This window comes from Lissotriton helveticus, chromosome 7 (assembly GCF_964261635.1).
Source record: "Lissotriton helveticus chromosome 7, aLisHel1.1, whole genome shotgun sequence".
In the NCBI taxonomy this organism is placed as follows: Eukaryota; Metazoa; Chordata; class Amphibia; order Caudata; family Salamandridae; genus Lissotriton; species Lissotriton helveticus.
Window position 1 is genome coordinate 1,962,865,572 of NC_136068.1, and position 18,436 is coordinate 1,962,884,007.

Genomic DNA, 18,436 nt, shown 5'->3' on the forward strand with positions numbered 1-18,436 from the left:
ATAGGTGGTGAAAGATCTAAATAGCTGTCAATACATAGGTATCTGATTGCTGATATACCCATGTCTTCAGTTGTTTCCTGAAGAGACTCTCAGTCTCGATCAGTCTGAGATTTACTGGCAAGTTGTTCCAAGCCCTTGCTGCCAGGACTGTGAAGGTTTTTCCACCCCTGGTTTTGTACTTAAACTTCGGGATCTTCGTGAGGTTGGCCCCTGAGGATCTCAGACATCGTACGGGGTTGTAATGAATGAAGCGATTGACGAGGTAGTGAGGACCTGTATTTTTCAGGGATTTGAACACTATAAGTAAAAGTTTAAAAAGAATTCTCTTGTGAAGTGGCAACCAGTGGAGAGAGTTCAATGCTGCTGAGGCCGAGGATTTTCTGGGGAGTTTCAACACTAATCTTGCAGCCGCGTGCTGTATACTTTGCAACTTCTTAAGGGTGGACTTTTTCACTCCTGCCATTAATCCATTGCAGTAATCGAGTCGGGAAAGTATTAGTGCTACCACGACCGATTTCCTAGCGGTGATGGGGAGGAAGTCAAAGAATTTCTTTAAAGATTTAATTAGTCCAAAGCAGCAACCAGCCGTGATCCTGACGTGATCGTCAAAGGAAAGGGATGCATCAAATTGCACGCCCAGGTTGCGCGCAGAGGACACCGCACTAGGCGGGGCCTCTGAGTCTTTGGGCCACCAATCTTTCGGGCAGAAGGATACATTTTTACCCAATGGTATGATTTCGGTTTTCCCACTGTTGCATCTCAGGTGGTTTTTATTCAGCCACTGGAATACCTCGGTGAGACAATTCCGAAATCGCAGCTATGTATCTATGCAGTTTTTGTCAATGGAGACGACAAGTTGGGTGTCGTCAGCGTATGACGTGACAAGGATCCCATGAGACTCTATCACAGCGAGGAGGGGAGCCATATAGATGTTAAAAAGAAGTGGGCTTAATATGGACCCCTGCGGTACACCCGATGTAATGGGTTTTTCGCTGGATAGGTAGGGACCCAAGGACACAGATTGGGACCTGTTGGACAAGAAAGATTTTACCCATGCCAAAGCTGTGTCTGTCACGCCAATCTCTCACATTCTATCAATCAGGATGACATGAGAGATAGTGTTGAACGCTGCTGTTAGGTCAAGCAGGATGAGGACGGCTTGCCTTCCCTCATCCTGCAGGAACTTGATGGAATCAGAGAGTTCTATCAGAGCCGTTTCGGTGGAGTGACCGGGGCGAAACCCAGATTGCTGAGGATGCAGGATGTTATGATTCTCCACAAATGTTTTTAGCTCCCAATGTACTATCTGTTCAGTGATTTTTCCTAGAACAGGCAAGAGTGAGATGGGGCGCATGTTGGTAAGATCTGTTGGAGATTTGTTCTGTTTCTTCATCAGGGGTTTCACGATAGCCTTTTTCCATTCATTTGGCACTACCCCTGAATCAAGGGATGTGTTAATGATCACGTTGATGTTAGGGTTTACTACCTCGATTAGATGGTGCAGAATGCTAGGAGGACAGGAGTCGGTTGGTGATCCTGATTTGCAGGCCAAAATTGCCTTGCGGGTCTGCTGGAGGGAGACAGGTTGGAAGCTGCAAAGGGAAGGATGGTTGTCAGCTACCTGATGAGGAATAATCAAGGGAGGCGAAAAGTCCTTTTGTATATTGGCGATTTTATCCACAAAGAAATCTGCAATTTGGTTACACAGAGTTTCAGAGGGAGGAATTTCAGGCAGAAGAACTTTAGGGTGGGTAAAGGATTTGACAATAGAGAAGACGTTTTTTTGCTTCTGGTGGGCTTCATTGATGGCCTTTGTATAGTACTCCTTTTTAGCCGCCTTTATACTGGAGAGGTATAATTTCCTCTGCTGAACATAGAGGGCTCTTGAAGCCTCGTCATATGTTTTCCTCCACTTCCTTTCTTTTATTCTACATAGTAGATGACTCTCAGTTAGAGCCTGGGTGTACCATGGTGCATTTAGTTTTCTTTTAGGACATTTCACGTGGTCACCTTTTAGATCAGTTTTTCCGAGATAATTTGATCCATCCAGACGTGAAAGTTGCGAGAATCAACCGATACATCTCCTATCAATTTAGGGGCCTGTACCAGTGATTGGGGGTCCAGCTTAATACGGTCGGTCACCTTTCTCCAATTTATCGTGAAGGAAGGTTGAGGACGCTTAGTTATGAGTGAGGCATGAGCTTGTTTCTCGATATCAAAGGGAATAAAACTGTGGTCAGTCCAAATTTGTGGGATGGGGGGGGACGTAATCATAGTGGTTACGTTGGAGCAAATACCATCAAGAGTATGGCCAGCTAGGTGGGTGGGTGCGGTAACTAGTTGAGCCAGTCCAAAGATATTTAAAATGTGTTGGAAACAGGTGGCGTGAGGGTCAACGCACGATTCCAGTTGCATGTTCATATCTCCTAATAGGGTGAAGTTGGGGTAATGTAACATAAGTGACCCAAGAGCTTCGTCTAGGGAGTCGAGAAACGGGGTGGCATTGCCTGGAGGGCGATAGATTAGTCCTCCCGAAAAAGAGGTGGAGGCGTTAATTTTAATCGAGAAGCCGATGCTCTCACTTTCTTGAAGGTGGCCTAGATCAAATGTATGGCATAAGAAGGACTTTTTAATAATAAATGCAACCCCACCTCCTCGCCCGATTGGTCTGTCCCGCCTGAAGATTGTGAAATCCGGGGGGAGGGCAGTAGCCAAATCAGGATTGGAAGAGTCGTTGAGCCATGTTTCGGTTATAAAAAGGGCGTCCAGGTCGTGACACATTATTAAATCATGTATGTCTTGGCAATGGCAGGACAAGGACCGGGCATTAATAAGTCCTCCCTTAAAGTTATTAGAGCTACGCCTTGGGGGATCAGAAATATAATGCGTCTCTGTAGGTATCCCAGGAGACATCCATTTACAGTGTAAACATGAGAAGGGGCCCCAGAGAAGGTCAATAGGGGGACATCTCTTACACGGTTCACCGGCTTTAGATCGTAGTGCCAGTAAATCCTTACTGTCGTACCTGATGGTAAATGGATGTTGACCGGCGTGACCAGCGCCCGTCGCGATCCTGGCGCGGACGGGCGCAGATGGGCTTGGCTTAGGCGCGGCTTCGGCACGCGACCGGCGCGCCCACTGCGCCAGCCCGCTGCACCGTCTGGCTGGCCTACACATTATATAGGGAGAAAGGAGGGCGGGAGGACGGCGCGACTAGAGCGCTCTCCCCGCCTCACCAAAGTTGGCGCCCACCGCCGCCGAGTGTCGGCTGGAAGGCGGCTGGGCAAAGTGAAGGGAAGTCAAAGAATGGTTAGAGTGTCAGTGTGCCTGCATTAAAATTCCCGTTAACACTAAAATAAGCCCCCTTTAATAAAATCACAGCAAATGTAAAATCGCTCTAAGGTGCAATGAGTATTCATTACAGGTATCAAGAATGTCACCACGTTATAGCAACACGCAGCTCGCAGCCCCAGTTACCCTCACTAGGGAGAGCTCCGTTAGGCACCGAGCTCGATGTGAGGCTCTGTTAAATATTCTAGGAGGGCGGGAGGACGGCGCGACTAGAGCGCTCTCCCCGCCTCACCAAAGATGGGGCCCACCGCCGCCGAGTGTCGGCTGGAAAGCGGCTGGGCAAAGTGAAGGGAAGTCAAAGAATGGTCAGAGTGTCAGTGTGCCTGCATTAAAATTCCCGTTAACACTAAAATAAGCCCCCAATAATAAAATCACAGCAAATGTAAAATCGCTCTAAGGTGCAATGAGTATTCGTTACAGGTATCAAGAATGTCACCACGTTATAGCAACACGCAGCTCGCAGCCCCAGTTACCCTCACTAGGGAGAGCACATTTCTGGTGCTTCTTAGTATTTTAAGGTGGGTAGCGGATGAGGCGGCTCTCCATTGCCTTTCAATAGCTCCCAGTGACATTCTGTCCTCATTCAGTCTACCATCATACCAGGGATTTGAGATTTTGGTGGTGACTCTTTTTAGTTGCATGGGAGCTAAGGTGTCAAGTACCCTGTTCACAGAGTTAAAGTAGTAAGTGGTTATGTCCTGTACATCCTTGGAACCATCGGGTGGGGGTGTGAGGATGTGACTGGCAGATGCAAGATCAGCAGGATTGATGTTTTCTAGGTTCCTCTTCCGGATTTTTGTCCTTGATGGTTGTACAGAGAGTAGTTTAACTAGTTCCCTGATATGGAAAGTGATTATGTAATGATCGCACCAATCGCAAGGGAGAATTGATTCCAGCTGGATTGAGTCTGTTTTAGAAATTACTGGATCAATGATTGGGCCTTTTTCATGTGTAGGGCTATTACAGATTTGGGACAGGTTAAGGTTGGACAAAAACGTTTTGAGGCTATTGACCTCTGGGTCATCAGGGTCGTTCCAGTGGAGGTTAAAATCCCCCAGGAAGATCTGTGTATTGTGGTGTTCTGCGTTTGTGGGTAGGATATCTATCATGTGTTCGATGAAGGTAAGGTTGTTACCGGGAGGATGGTAGAAAGAGAGTAGTGAGCATATTGGCCTATTATTGCTGGTGATGTGTAGGCAAAGGTAGTCACAGGAGCAGTTCACCGTGGTGTTGGAGCGGTTTACAGAAAGGTTTTTCCTATGGATGCAGGAAATACCACCACCCAACCTATCAGGTCTATCCAGTCTGGTGATGTGATAGTTAGGAGGAACTAGTATGTCAAAGATGGGTGTGGATGACTCGCTTAGCCAAGTTTCCGTTAAGATTATAAGGTCGGGTTAATTGGTTATAATGAGGTCCGCTATATCAGCGGCATGATGAGCTGAAGATCTACAATTTAGAAGGATACATTTTATCTGGGTCATGGTTTGGGTGGTGTTCTGGTCTTGGGAGATGGGAGATGGGAACTCTTTTGAGGTTATTTTTGACAATACCTCTGGGGGTGTGTCTTGTGACTCTGGGTGCAGGGGAATGGAGGGGTTAGATTGAGGACAGTATCTGCATATTTTCCATACACGTAGGTCTAGGTGGTAGGGAAGGGGGTTCGTAGGAATGAAGCAGGGCAGCAAGGTCATTCGGTGATAGGGTTTGTTTTCCCCTTACTGGACGGGTTGAAGCATTGGGGTAAGGTACTGTATTCCATCAGGGGAGTAATGTAGACATGGGGCTAGTACATGAGCGCTGAATGGATTTCACTTGTGGTTTGGGTTGTTTTCGGATCAGGACATGGAGCGATTGGATGTCGTCTTTAATTTGTTGTAAGGATAGTAGTATCTCATCTAATCTGGGGTCATCTGCAGACGTTATCAAATTAGTAGCTTAGTCTGTGGTTAATTGAGGAGGGGTTGTGACTTGTGTGGTGTCTCGGGGAGTCAGGAGAGCTGGTTTGAGGGGTGGTGGTATTTCAGTGTGGTCGTCCATGGGGTCAAGCGGGGTGGGAGGGGGGACTAGAAGGGGTATTTATGTGTGCTTTAGGTCCGTTTGATTCATTATCCGGCCTCGATATAGAGCGGTAGACACTGGGGGGGAGGGTAGAGAGGGGACTTGAGGAGGTATTGGTGTGGGTTGTGTAAGGGGGGACGGTGAGAATCGTAGTATAAGGAGGGGGAGAAAGTGGGCCTGCCGACTTATCGGTGTGGTTGTATAAGGGGAGATTGGATTGATATCAGAAATTATATTAATGGGGGAGGTGGGGAGGGATGAGCTGTCTGAAAAAGAGCTGAGGACTTGGTTATGGGGATGGGGAGTGGGGATGGGGGGTGAAGAGACGTGTGGGTGCGAGGTGATGCAAGCATGATGCGAGTTGGCTGTCGTAGAAATTGTAGACATAGTGTTGGTGCTGGTGGGGAGTAGGGATAATGGATATGTATGTCATTTAGTGGTGTGTCAGTCAGACCTGAGGTGGGTGTAGTTGAGGTATGGGATGCCTCGGGAGGCTGTCTGGATGGGGAGTCAGGTAAGGAGTCAGTCAGAGGGTTAGGAGAGCAGTCTGTTAGAAAGGTGAGAGAGCCTCTTGCGACCTTTGCTTTAATGATCGGGAAGATGTGGTCCAGTATATTTAGGTTGTGGTCTGATGTCTGCATGAGGATGATCCCATTATGATAAATGGAAATAGTGGCAGTCGCTTTGTAGAACGGGGAGGGAATAATAGATAGTGTAAGACTATGAGCAGTTTTTTTAGTGGATTCAATTGCGAACAGGGAGAGGAAGGCTTTCCGCCATTGTGCTCTCCTTCTAGTGTAGAAGATAGTGCCATTTGATATGTGACCTGTGTTATTTGAGAAGTAAGGATCAGATATTAAGTAATCTATGTTTGAAGCCTTTGGCTGCCTTTTTTGAGAGGCTAGTGGGGTATTTGATGGAGTAAGTGTGTAGGCCCATGGGCTCCAGGGTGTGTGTGTTGCTTGTTAGGGGAGTGGGGTGAGAAGGTCAAAATTCTGGGGGAGGTAGAGTTGAAGGAGTTGTAATTGTAGAGTATAACTAGTGATCGGGCACTGATTGTTACAGATGCTGGCGCTTTGGGGTAGGTCCTTGCACACTTATATTTGGTGGTATTCCTGGTGGTGGGTGCTTCTATTTAGGAAAGCAATCAATATCCACCTCCCTACAGAACTTTAGATTGGATGGCAGTAGCAGTGTGCATTGGTTATTATTAAACAGCTGACTCTCCAATCACACAATGACTGTAACTCGCCTTTGAACCTAAACAAACGCTCTGTTGCCTTTCAGCTGTGTCAGTGCTCTATACATACCACTTTCATAGATACAAAACTTAAACAAGGTCACATATTTCATTTATATGCATAGACATCTGGAACAGAATAGTCATAGTGCGTAGCCAATCCTTAGAGCAATAGGGGTCAATTGAAAATACTTTAAAACAGACAGTTAGCAATGGACCCAAATAATAAAAGCAGATGAGCGCTACTGCAAGTCTATGGTTCAGAAGCCCAATTTAGGGTTAGATATACAAAGCCATTTTACAATCACAACCCTTACAATTCACAAAATCACAGGGGTTGCCATCCAAAATGTCCATTTACTTTCCTCTAAATGCGTTTGAAAAGCATAGGTTTTGTCACACATATCAAATCACAATGAGGAAGGGTTGTAAAAAGGGTATTCCTTCCTAACGGCAATTTGGTATTGTAAGCACAATAGTTTCTCATTGTAACTACAGTCACAAACCATTGACCAGTTACTAAAACTTAAAAGGAGGTAGTAACTACGTTGCAAAGGAGAAAGGGTTCGGAGGGGACCACTTACCCTTTGAAAGTCATGTAAATCGATCACAAGGGCAATGGCCAAGGGTTCCACTGCTTGTTCTCACCGATATCTTCTCCAATGTAATTTTGGTAAAAGCAGCACCTGTCCCTTTAATGTCAAAAGTTTCACAATGCAAATGCAAGAATGGAGGTCTGCTGCTCCTAGTAGGCCTTCGCCCCTGGCTTCACAGCTAATGATAGAATAAATGCAAATACAAGAATGGAGGTCTGCTGCTCCTAGCAGTCCTTCACCCCTTTATTCACAGCTAATGATAGAATAAATGTAAATACAAGAATGGAAGTCTGCTGCTCCTAGCAGTCCTTCACCACTTTATTCACAGCTAATGATAGAATAAATGTAAATACAAGAATGGAGGTCTGCTGCTCCTAGCAGTCCTTCACCCCTTTATTCACAGCTAATGATAGAATAAATGTAAATACAAGAATGGAGGTCTGCTGCTCCTAGCAGTCCTTCACCCCTTTATTCACAGCTAATGATAGAATAAATGTAAATACAAGAATGGAAGTCTGCTGCTCCTAGCAGTCCTTCACCCCTTTATTCACAGCTAATGATAGAATAAATGTAAATACAAGAATGGAGGTCTGCTGCTCCTAGCAGTCCTTCACCCCTTTATTCACAGCTAATGATAGAATAAATGTAAATACAAGAATGGAGGTCTGCTGCTCCTAGCAGGCCTTCGCCCCTGTATTCACAGCTAATGATGGGGGTCGCACAATGCGACCTTCCTCATTAATATTCATCAGACAGGTAATTTTGCTACCTCCTGTGATGGTACATTTAGCAATGCAACCATTTTGTACATATGTTGCATTACAAATTACATTACCTTCATCTAGTCCTTGCTGTCTGCTCCTAACAAAAATATCAGTTTTGTAGCTATATCTGAAGCAGAGGTGGGCCATAGAGTGGTCAGGTGTGTGAAGATCTGCTCACTGATGCTTACCCAGACGGTAAAGGACGATGGTTACGAAGGTGCTCACGGCTGTCATCACTCCCAGGGTTATAGCTTGTCTCTTCAAGCCACGGAGCTCTGAGCCAACTGCAAATAAAATAAAACATGATTATTTATTACTAGGGTCATTTGCTCTTCAATAGTTGATGTACAACCGAATAGGGAAAGTTATAATTGTGGGCCGGTGAAGATTTATTTATTTTAATTTTATTTATTTGCAGAGTTTTATATAGCGCTGGCTATATCCGGAGGTATCAGAGCGCTTTACATGAAGATTAGCGAGTTACAAATTACATCCGTTACTGGAGCCTAGTATAACTTAGGAAAAAAGAAGTGTTACACAGCAGTAACATGAGTTTCTTGAGCATATCATAACATAGACACACATCCTATGGGGCATAGAAGGGAAAAGTAAAAAAAGGGGTTGAAATGCCGATCGGATCAGGCAGACCGGCAAGTGGGAGAGAACTCCAGGGGAACCAAAAAGTCAAAGAGAAAGTCAAAACAAACCGGCTGGGGGCCAGAAATCACCACATCCAGTGTTGCAGGGACTGTACAAGATGAGAGGGGTGAAGGAGACCCAAGGGGGGGTCAACTTGAGGTAAGGGACAAGCAGGCGACACAGGGAGCAGTCCAGCGGCAAGAGTCGAAACCATCAAGATGGAGGACCCGGGTCACGAGCACGGATAGCATTATCACAAAATGGCGAAATACACAAAAATCCAATCCAAAAAACCACAAGGGGGCAGATCAACGGAGAAGGACTGGAAGGGGGCAGCCGCAGGATCAAGGAGGGAGGAGGGCGAGAGCGCACCGATCTCAATCGGGTCATCAATGTGCACACGCCCGGGGCAACAGGGGCAGCAGTGTAGTCATTCAGCATGCTGTAATGTCAGGAGAAGTCAGCTCGGGTGCCTAGGCAGCTTCCCCAGAGGAGCGATGCAGCAGCGGGTACCAAAACGGTGCACTTCCTCAAGCTCGGGGCACAGGGTCGCAGTGACACGGTATTCTCCCCAATTCTCCCCCACCGGGGGAATCATGACTCACTCGTCCCATACGCTGGTCCAGAAGGCAAAGTAAGAGGTCAAGCAACTGCGATCCAGCACGGAAGGCAGTAGACGGCCAGAGTGGTGATCACCAGCCCATCCCCTCAACAGCCATCCCCGCATCTCCACCGGGCCACGGCCGAGCTGAAATTGCTCCCCCATCGGCCGATCATCGGTGATACATGGGAAGGAGCGGGAGGAAGGAGACACAGCAGAGAGATGAGGAAACGGTTCCAATGTCCAGCTGGGTAGATGATGGCAGTGGAGGTGATCCACAGCCAATCTCCTCTGTAGCTACTGAGGCAGCTCCATCGGGCATCAGCCATGTTGCTAGGGCTCTATGGTCAGTAGATTATTCATGATTCTTCAGAAGTTACAAATTCATTCGTAGGACTAGGCAAATAGAAGGACGACAGTCCAGAAAAACCCCAGGTGTTAAAAAGGTCCAAGGGGGGTTAGATCCAATGGTATTAGAGCCAAAAAGGCGATCCCTACCCAGGGAGCGCCTGCCCGAACTCCTCACCGGTCAGTCATCTTGAAAGTCTCAAGATGTGTGAGCCAGCCCGAGTTAGTGTCTTTGAGTGTACGTAAGGACTAGCCAGTGACTCTGAAAGTCTCATTGGTTCAGTAAGTGACTCTGTGTGTGTTCCAGGCCCAGTCAATGATTTTGAGTGTGTACCAGGACATGTCACTAATTCTGAGCATTACCACAACTGTTAAGAGAATCTTAGCTTGTGCTAGGGTAACCAGTGCCCCCATCTGTGCCAACATTGGTCAATGACTTTCAGATTTTAAGACCACCACAGATTGCTGTGTATCCCAATGTTTATTACTATCTATAAGTGTATGCTGACCTAGACAGCAATTCTTTGTGTGTGAAATCTTGAAGAGGGGGGACTCAACCAACCAGAGTGAGGCTTATGCCCCCTCTCATCGGAGGGTGGCATACTAGGGGTGTGTATCCACCCCAAGGAAGGGACCCATTGGTCCTGACGTGTACCTATCTGAAATGCACCTAAATCTAGTATTTAGGGGCGCCGGTGCACCTTTCCTCCTCAGTCCAGAGCTGACAAGAAACACCAAAAGAAGGACCGAACAGCCGCACTGAGAGAAGAAAAGGAAGACTCCAACTGACTTGGCCCCAGCCCTACCGGCCTTTCCCAACCTCACTCTCCCCCAGCAAAACCCTGGTGTGTCCTGCAGCCAGCAGCCTGCAAGAACCCGAAGCACCTGCCCTGCATTCGCAACCCAAAAAACCCTATCTCCCGTGAGCACCAGACTTGCTCAAAAGCAACCGACTCTGACTCCGGCCGACTTCACGAGTCCACATCACTCAGCACCCGGCACCCTGAGCCCGAACTACAGAGAACCTAAGGAGGTCTCCCCAGCAATCCTAACTTGGGATCTGGTGACCCCTGAACAGCCACAAGCTTCTAACCTGAGCCTGTAACTATTACTTGGAAGTTCCCCCCAACCACGAGTGAAGGCGGCACCCCCGACAGCCTCTCTGACCTCGGTCTAAGAAGTCTGACTGTGACAGTTGGACCAACTCCATCTGCAACTCCCTGCAGTCACAAGGCTTCAACTCCTGCAAAGATTGATGACCTCCTATCAGGAATCCCTGACCGAGTCTGCAGCTTCGACCAAGACTGAAGGTCCCCACTCAGAAACCTTGGATCCCTGACAAGAGTATCCTGCACCCGGCCGCCTCTGTGCGGCTGGAGGTGTAGTTCTTGTGCTGGCCAATGGGCCCTTCAGTGTTGACCTCAACCCCCGGAGCTTTTGTTCAATCAGGCAAGAGGCCTGCTTGTCCGCAGTCCTGAACCTACGAGCTCGCTTCGCCCATTGGCTAACACGCGGTTCCTGCACTCCGCACCCGGCCACCTGTGCCACTGGTGGTGGAAATATATTGCCATCTGACTAAAAACTATTCATGGACCCGCAACCTTAGGTCTGTTCTTCCAGGACTAAGAGTGTTTTGTGAGTAATCCTGCAACACTGTATTTGTAAAAAAAAAATGCATTAACTTATTTCTTCTAGGAAATGTGCAGCTTGATATCTAGGGATACCTTGTTGACTAAGAAAAGTAACTGAAACATAATTACAACTGTTTTGTCATAATTCACAAACCTTTATAAAGATCAACTCAATGTCAAATGCATAATTGAGAGCACGATTCTGCTTATGATTTGGTTCCAGCAATAAATACCACAAAATAAATATTTGTATACAAACAAAATTGGTCTGAGTTCAGACTTTGAGTGTGTGTACTCATTTCTTACCTAGGTGTGTGCAATAAATGCTTAACACTACCCTCTGATAAAGCCTTACTGCTTGCCCACACTACCACAAATAGAGAGTAAGGTATTATCTACTTTTTCCTCTGCCTACCTTTGTGGTTAAACTTGACCCTGTGCACACTATACCCTATTTGGTATAGTATATACAAGGCCAGTCTCCTACATAGAGTAAATACCAGTGTATCATTATGGCCAGTGACACTCAGTGTGCACTAAGACTGGTCACCTACTCTTTGTGTATTGTAGATAAGGGTGGGCAGAATTTCACAGAGTTGCATAAAATCTCTGCAAGATTCTCCAGAGTTTCACTAGCGGGCGGATGTTGCATGCTGCCCTGCTGCTTGTGCTGATTGTGAGCACTGGGAGCTTATTCCGCTATGTAAAATCTGCACGAAAGGCACCACACGGTGCGCAAGAGGGTGCTGCTTCTTTCTGCTGCTTGATTATATTTTCTACGGGAGCGGCAGCTTTCTCAACACAAATGGTTGCTATAATTGCCGAACGTTGAGAAATCTCACCGGGAGGCATTCTAGTGACACAAAATTGCACTAGGGGATCCAAATTCTAGGTCGCGCAAGCACACGTGCAAGATGTACTACGTAGGGTTTTTTTCATTGAAGAAGGACGCGAGGAGCATGAAGGAGAGCAGCCAGGCAGGGGAGGCAGGAGCCACACAGGTAAGTACCTTCTTTTAAAAAATTTAAATAATTTGGGAGGGTGGAGGGGTTGGATGACTCCGCTCCGCCAAGGAGTCAGAGTTTTGCCTACCTCTGCATTTGCAACGGAGTGCGGAGTAGGCAAATGTCTGCAAACTCCGCTTGCGGAGCGGAGTTACCTGCCCAGGGTTACTTTACTTTCCCAAACCATGATGCACAATGGGTCGAATGTATTCGACCATCAAACAATCCAATGAAGTTCAAACATAATTTATCAGAAGTGATCCAATTTATTCCATGAGTAATCCATAGTAATCCATGTATTCAACCAATGGGGCATATTCTCAGAATGTTTGATAACCATCACAAAAGTAACTTAACGCAACATCGCAGTCTATCGTGGGAAAATTACGCCGTGTTAACCAAGCATTCTCAATACAGCAGTACCATGAGATAGTCTCCAGATAACGCATCAAATGTCCACGTTAAAACCAATGCCACGATGCAAAAATGTGAAACGCAAACGCAAAAAATGTTGCGATGAGGCCAATTGTGGTACAAAATGCACCAAAACCAGCAACAGGCCTGCAAATCCCACGAGTCTGGCAGGAAAATGCACTATAAAAACTATAGAAACAACACACCAGAAACAATCGAAAGCGCGTAGCAACATGGATGCACCCTGACTGAGTGCACAGGCCAACGCGAACCCCACAACCCTTACAGACCACTAGCAAGGAACAACAGGTACAGCCAAGAAGTGGGAGAGGAAGACAGGGTGCGGTCCGCAGAAAAACTAGATCAGGGTCAAGAAGGTGACAGAACACACCAATCAACTGACCCACAAGAAGACCACATGGGATGCAGTCGGAGTGTCGAGGATGCCAAGAGGCACTGGCATGATGTGAAAACCTAAACCAGGCACAAACCCGCCGCCAACAGGAAGGCTGCAACAGTGACAGGAGGAGGGACTCCTGTGCTACAGGAGGAGCTGGAGGAAACTGAGGCTACAGTCATCAGTATGGAGACGGTTTAAGGAGTAGGGAGTACGGACACAGCTCGAGAGGACCTGACACTACATCAACAGGGTGAGTAACAGCCAGGGACAGGGGGGACGGAGGGAGATGGGCACGATGACACACATGCACAACAATGTGCAGCACACTGCACACCCACAATTACCCTGGATCATGTCCCTGATCCCCATGGCAGACAGCAATAACAGCACACCCACATTGACGACAATGTAGTACAATGCGCAAACTCGTCACTACAGAACAGAGGACACAACTGGCTCCGCACATGCGCAGAAAAATTCCTTCTACATCTGACAGAGCTGGAAACTGTGAATTGGAAATGTACGCGTACAACCTCACATCCGTCATGTAGTCCAAATGTACATGGTCCCACATCCAAATCCTGCACCCAACAGTCACAATGTACATTGTCATACAGTCTGCATGTAAACAAGAACAATGCACCAACATACATGTCAACACAATGTCAACATGCATTGCCCCTTCACAATGCAGAGGAACACACAATACGTCCAGCAGACCACAGAAGACCAGACATCTGTGATGCCGGAGAGGACCACCACACCTTTGACACCGACGGCCTACAACAGCAAATGGACATCCCATGCAACCAACCACCAGGACCAGGGCAGCCAAGCTACTCAGAGGAAAACACAAACCCTGTAACAGACCACACAGCAGAAAGCACCCACAAGCAGAGCTGGCACACAACACTTCACGCATGGGTAGCTCAATACCAGGTATCAGAATGCTAAAAGGAGGTGGCCGAACAGGTGCGGTTGAGTCTGGACCCTTCGAAGGTGAACTAGAACACATACGTGGGAGTCTATTATCCTTTGGGGACCACCTACACCCCACAAAGGAGACCCACACTGCCATAGAGACACAAGCCGAAGCACATTCACAGTACAGAACCATGCTCAGAGGCACGCAAATAGCAGTCACACACCCACCTTGGTTCTGCATATGACGGCCCAGGCCACTCTCTTTACAAATTGAGTGGGTGACGACAAAGCTACATGTCCAAGCTCCAACCCGCAGCCTGCGGTGACATGTCTGCGCCCGCTGTACACACCATAATGTAATGTAGTAGGGCAGAGGGCCCTCATGCATACAACAAGAACACAGGGACATACAGATATTATGTTGAACTGACTACGGGCACATGCCCCCGGCCCCTTTATTGGCAGGGCCACATGTACAGTGACACCAGTGCTGGACGTGTGTGGGGTGAGTGTAAGCCAGCCCGCACGGACTGCTTGGTGCTGGCAACAACTTGAACAGTGGACACCAGTGCAACAGAAACTGATAACACCTGCATAACAGAGTCAACTGCTGAGCAAAATGGAGGGAGCTGGAACAAATACAGAGGTCACCCAACATACAAATAGAAGTGTCCATGAGTTTCAGTGCGCTGAGGTTGGGGCACTAGAGCTGAGCGTGCTCATGTGTCAAAAATGTCTAGGATTTTGTCCCTTCTGGACATTCCTGATGCAGCTGCAGAGGGGGGGTTACACCTGCATCATCTCCATCATCGTAGTCCCATGTCGCCCACACTGCCTGCGGGAGACATTGCTGCGTGAGCTCTCGGTAGCACATGACCAAAACAGTAATGGACGATGATTTGTGGTGCATTGAGTTAGTATCACTTGTAGTACTGAGCAGGAGATCAGGCAGAAGATGGCCTCCACAACAGGTGCAAGCAACTCTGTCTGTCTGACAGTACGACCGTGGTGGGCCGCAGTTGAGGCCGGAGTCAGCGGACAGGTTAGGGCCACAGACACATGGCGTTGATGACCCAAGGACATCGCCTCGGAGGCCATCCAATATCTCATAAGAAGGGGTCCCGGGCCTGACCAGCACAGAGTTAGTGGCCCTAGATGCACAGCGGACAGCACAGGCCACAGGACGGTGACTTACGGTACACTGAGGTAGGGCCACATGGACTGGGCGGGTCCTCATCGATGTAGAAGGTGAATGTGGCGGAGGGTTGCTGGAGACAGTGGAAGGTGTCTTCCAGGGCATAATGCAGAGGTCTGATTTTATCCGAAGCAGCAAATGGAGGAATGGAAAGAGAGAACCTTGTTGCCACCAGAAATTCGGTATAAGCTACCCCCTAGTCCATAGACTCAGATGCCACCAATGTACGACCACAGAGTGTCCATGAATGTCGGGTAACAGACTTATTGACACCGGGGCTGAGAGGGGATGCAGTCTGCAATGATGCCGGTACACTGATATGAACTCCTATATTGCTAAATCAAGACTCTGTAACCTACTGGACCACAGTGTAGGGCGAAGGCAGCGGTCAGCAGTGGCACGCAGCCATGTGTGGTTGGCTCGCGATGCACAGAGTTAGGGACACAAGGGCATTTGTCAGTAGTGTTCGATCACCTCCGTAACGATGCACCTTTTTGCCGCCCAAATGCAACGCATCATCCTCTTACGCCTCTCTTGCATGCAATGATATGTACTCTGCCTTTGCATAATCAATGTTCAGTTCCAATTCTGTGACCTACTAGAGTGCAGCATAGGCTGAGAGCAGTAGTCTGCGTCGGCCCACAGAATATTGTGGTTGTGATGTACTACTATAGTTTGATTTTGGGTGTGGGTTGCGGAGATTATAGGGGTGAAGGGTGAAAAGTTATTTTTAATGAATTATAATTTGTTTTTATTAAATAATATTTGTTTAATTGATAAATAATTATGTTAATTGTGCAATTAAATTATATTGTTCTAGATTTTTTTTAGATTTGAGATGTGGGTTGCATAAGAATGGGGTGAGAAGGAAATTAATTTGAAGCAATTAATAGTTTCTAAAATCATTATTAATTAATAATGTAATTATTAATTATGTACATTTTTTGTTAAATGGTATGAGTGTGTTGTGTGTTTTGTGGAGTTATACTGTGGGAAGTACTTAAATTGTAATTACTTAATAATAATATTTAATTAATGAAAATTGGTTTATTGCTGGATATATATACATATATAAATTTATATATATATATATATATATATATATTCACTGACAAAAACCATAGGTTATACACCATATATAGTTAGGAATTAGCATTTAAAAAACCTTATTTTACTCACACAAAACCAATGAAATTCCATATATAGTTAGTTGTACTAACTATATATCACGCACCCGCAATCCACTGCTGATGATGTCACATATTACATCATTCATGACATGGTCAGTGACATCACTGATGACATCACTGATGACATCTCAAATGACATCACTGATGACATCACTGATGACATCTCAAATGACATCACTGATGACATCACTGATGACATCTCAAATGACATTACTGATGACATCACTGATAAAATCATTCATGTGATAATACGATGAACCTCTTCAGACTCTAATATAACCTTAGATACACTCAGTGTAAACACAGACTCACAGATTGTCACTCATCCATGAAGTTACACACACACCTAGACAGTCATGCAAACAATCAATCACACCTCCGTTTCCTTAACTATACAGTTAAACACACCTTACTTATTCAAACATATACTAAAACATATTTACTCACTTATACAATCCTGGATACAAGTTCACAATGATCCATACAGCCACTCACACATTCACTGGCTCTTATGCACAGTTATTTATATATGTCAACTCTCACATGTACTGTATTTTACATATGTACTTAATTTGACATGTAGCACTGAGATATCTATTCACTCACCAATACAGTCATGCACACAGTCAACCGCCCATACAGCTGTTTCCAACATGCACTTTTGAATCCATACATCTATGCACAGAGTCATACACTTCCCAGCCACCCACACACACACTCAGTCTCCCATACAAATGCTTGGGCAACCAATCAATAACCTATATAGTTACTCATATAGCTACTGATCAACACATGCAGCAGTTTACAGAACAACAGACATAATGATGCACAAATTAAGACAGTTTAGTCACTAACCCATGCACTCAGTGAGACACATTTAATCACTCACTCATACATTCAGTCATGCACCTACTAAATCCTTCGTCCAGACACTTATACATCGACTCATTCATAAATATGTAAGACATATTTTAACTTTACAGAAAAATACAGTCACTGGATGTTGTCATCAGTGATGTCATCAGTGATGTCATTTGAGATGTCATCAGTGATGTCATCAGTGATGTCACTGACCATGTCATGAATGATGTAATATGTGACATCATCAGCAGTGGATTGCGGGTGCGTGATATATAGTTAGTACAACTAACTATATATGGAATTTCATTGGTTTTGTGTGAGTAAAATAAGGTTTTTTAAATGCTAATTCCTAACTATATATGGTGTATAACCTATGGTTTTTGTCAGTGAATTTTTAAGGTTTTGTAAATGCTAATTCCTAACTATATATGGTCTATAACCTATGGTTTTTTCAGTGAATTTCATTGGTTTTTTAATAGCTAATATCAAAACCTTTACAATGTATTATTCTTTAAAAAGAAAAATATTTTTACATGTTTTTTATACAATTTTTTTTTTATTTTTTTTTGTTTCGCTCCCAGTACGCGTACCGGTTAGCTTCCCGTTAGCTCAATCCGGAGGCGCGACCCGGTACGCGAACCGGTAAACGTTCCTTTTGCGCACCTCTCGCGTTACAAAACAACATCGTGACGCTTCGCGTCAGCATGACGTTTCGCGTTCTCGCGTAATACGTCATATTACGTGCTACGTTCGCGTACCCGGAAGCGCAGCGGTACGCGAACCGGAAGCGATCCGCGGCGCGGCGCCGACCGCGTAACGTAAACATAGCAGGTCATGTGACTCGGTAATAACACTTTTCATTGGTTCATTTCACTTTTGGTTTCCTAATGATGTAATACTAGGTCATGTGATCTAAAATGAACACTTTTCATTGGTTTAGAACTTTTGTTTTTCCCAAATGATGAAAACCCCTCCTTCTTTCATCACTCTGACTTTCATCTTGGTGAGAGAAAGACCCTTTATTGAGACTTTGAGATGTCTTCATTAGTAGCTTCAGCTGGTGCTAGCCCACCACCTCCACCAAATCCAAGAAAGAGAGGACCACCTGCAGAAGTAATTTTGCAAGAAGAGGAAGAACAGGAAGAGGAGGAAGAGGAGGAAGAGCATGAGTTTTTGCCAGAGGAGCCCAGGAGGTACAATCGAAAGGAGAATTACAT

At 46.0% G+C, this 18,436-nt stretch overlaps 1 protein-coding gene across 1 annotated transcript in view; it reads right to left on the minus strand.

Annotated features, from left to right (window-relative positions):
- The window catches only part of LOC144767915 (collagen alpha-1(XII) chain-like), a 351,588-nt gene that overhangs the window by 275,550 nt on the left and 57,602 nt on the right, over positions 1-18,436 (minus strand). The window contains exon 3 of the mRNA XM_078651253.1: positions 8,201-8,296. Coding sequence (XP_078507379.1) covers positions 8,201-8,296 — 96 coding nt within the window. The remainder of the gene's footprint in view (positions 1-8,200; positions 8,297-18,436) is intronic.